Here is a 2371-nt window from a genome sequence, read left to right as displayed (position 1 = left end):
CTGACACATGGGTTGATGACCTGTGGGAGTAGCAAGTATACTAGTCATTCAACAGGCCAGGGCGCGTGTAGTCTTTTACCAACGCACTTGCAGTTCCGCGTTCGGGTTCCGCGATCTGATTGGCCACTGACGTTTCTATCTGCGCCAATCGCGTTACGCCTCTAACAGCCTGCTAGCTAGCTAACGCCTAGTTCTATCACTGGTTAAGCTTGGCGACTCTTTCGAAGTTGGTTAAGGTTAGAGTTTGGAATCAGGGCTGCTCTAAGACAAACTCTAACCTTAACCAACTTCGAAAGAGTCGCCAAGCTTAACCAGTGATAGAATTAGGCGTCACGCGATTGGCGCTGAGAGAAACGTCAGTGGCCAATCAGATTGTGGAAAACTGTAAGTGCGTTGGTAAAAGACTACACGCGGCCAGGGCCACTCAATAGTGCTTATGTGTATGAAATCCAACTTTCAGCCCCTGTCCTTTTGACTGTTTCAGTGGTGAAGCGTGACGGACCTGTAGTTTTGGATGGTGTCGTTTTCAATTATATCATCATGTTATTTTACACAACTCACTGTAAATACAGAATTGTCCGTTACAATGGGTTCTATTTTCTCCCCAACAGGTACAAAGAGGTACAGGAGGGTACAATCCATTTGACTACTGATCAGAACGACGATTCTGTCTCATCACCAGTGACGAATGGAGCAGCCTGGAACCTAGATGTCCGCTTTGACACGTTCATCGTGAACCATGGAGGACGCTCGCTCTCTACTGCCCCCTGAGTTCAATGACAGCACCAGCACGTGGGCTCCCGCACTGTCGGCCCCCAGCAGACAGCTGGGGATCTACCCCAACGCCCAGACACGCTTCAAGGACCTGTCAGGGATATTCTTCATGGTGACCCTGAACATCCTGGCTCTCCTGGCCAACACTGCCGTGCTGGTGGTGGTTATCAAAGCTCCCCACCTCCGGAAGCTGACGTTTGTGTGCCACCTGTGCACGGTGGACCTGCTGTGCGCCATGCTGCTGATGCCCCTGGGCATCGTGTCCAGCTCCCCGTACTTCTCTGGTGTGGCGTTCACCATGCTGGAGTGCCAGGTCTACGTCTTCCTCAATGTGTGCCTCATAGCCGCCTCCATCTTCACCATCACGGCCATCAGCGTGGAGCGCTACTACTACATTGTCCACCCCCTGCGCTACGAGGTCAAAATGACCCTGAAGTTGACCGTGGCGGTCGTGGTGCTGGTGTGGGTGGCCTCGGCGGTGCTGGGACTGTCCACCGTGTTCGGCTGGCCCTCCTACGGTGGCCTGAGCTCCATCAGTGCCGCCCACTGCTCCCTGCACTGGAGCCACAGCGACCACCGGCGGGCCTTCTCCGTGCTCTTCTGCGTGGCCTGCTTCTGCCTACCTGCCATGGTGATCTTCGCCGTCTACTGCAACGTGTACAAGGTGGCGCGCGTGGCCGCCCGCCAGCACGGACCCCTGCCGTCGTGGACGACCAGTCAAATTAAGCAGCGCTCGGACTCCATCAACAGCCAGACCACCATCATCACCACCCGCAATGCCCCGTGCAAGGCGGTCCGTGAACGGCCTTTCGGAGGCGGGAAGGCCGCCCTTACTCTCGTGGTGATCGTGGGTCAGTTTCTGATTTGCTGGTTGCCTTACTTTGCCTTTCACCTCCACCTGACCCTGGACGATTCGCCGTGGATCCCCGCCGACCTGGAGGAGGCTGTGACCTGGCTGGCGTACTCCTCCTTCGCCGTCAACCCGTTCTTCTACGGACTCCTCAACCGGCAGATCAGAGAGGAGCTGTATAAGCTGAGGCGCTGCTACGCGTCTCGGCCCGCAGAGCCAGCCATCTCCAGCCGCGAGGGCTCCTGCCACGAGAACTTCCTGCAGTTCGTCCATAGGACAAGCTGCACGGTGGAGACTCACACTAGCTTCACTGCCTCCAGCCCCAGGAACACTCTGGACAAGACCGACCAGGCTGGCTTTAGAATACCAGGGCAAATCCCAGAGGAGTTCAACTAGACTTACCTACATGGTTGTGCCACCATATGATCAGACTGTAGTAGTAGGAGTAGTACAACAACAACAACAGCAGCAAGAGATCTTCATCCTCCAGCCTGCTGGGGTTAACAGTGCTTGCTCTAACTGTTAAGTGCAAGACAGTTAGTGTCACTGAGGGACAGACATCATGTATTTCTTCTTTCTTCAAATTGTTACACTTGTTTTCCCTCTAAAGACTAATGAAGAATTAGAGTGAAGTGCACAATCACTTTTTCCATTTCAAAGGAAAGTTACTGGCAGCATCAGCAGCTTGTTACATTGCTATTACTTGATTTACTTCCGGTACAACCACTGATACAGTTACAAATTCTA

General features: G+C 53.7%; 1 protein-coding gene across 1 annotated transcript; it reads left to right on the top strand.

The window, feature by feature from the left end:
• Positions 1 to 739: 739 nt before the first annotated feature.
• LOC311229588 (putative G-protein coupled receptor) lies at positions 740 to 2155 on the top strand (the record flags this gene model as incomplete). The annotated part of the gene is made up of 1 exon (XM_084315663.1): positions 740 to 2155. The coding sequence occupies one exon, from the start codon at positions 740 to 742 to the stop codon at positions 2018 to 2020; it is 1281 nt and encodes a 426-aa protein (XP_084171789.1). The 3' UTR covers positions 2021 to 2155.
• Positions 2156 to 2371: the final 216 nt, after the last annotated feature.

The sequence above is a fragment of the Notolepis coatsorum genome, assembly GCF_963971535.1.
Source record: "Notolepis coatsorum genome assembly, chromosome: 6".
NCBI lineage: Eukaryota > Metazoa > Chordata > Actinopteri > Aulopiformes > Paralepididae > Notolepis > Notolepis coatsorum.
Note: the sequence above shows the minus strand (reverse complement) of the source record. Positions and strands in the feature narration are given on the sequence as shown.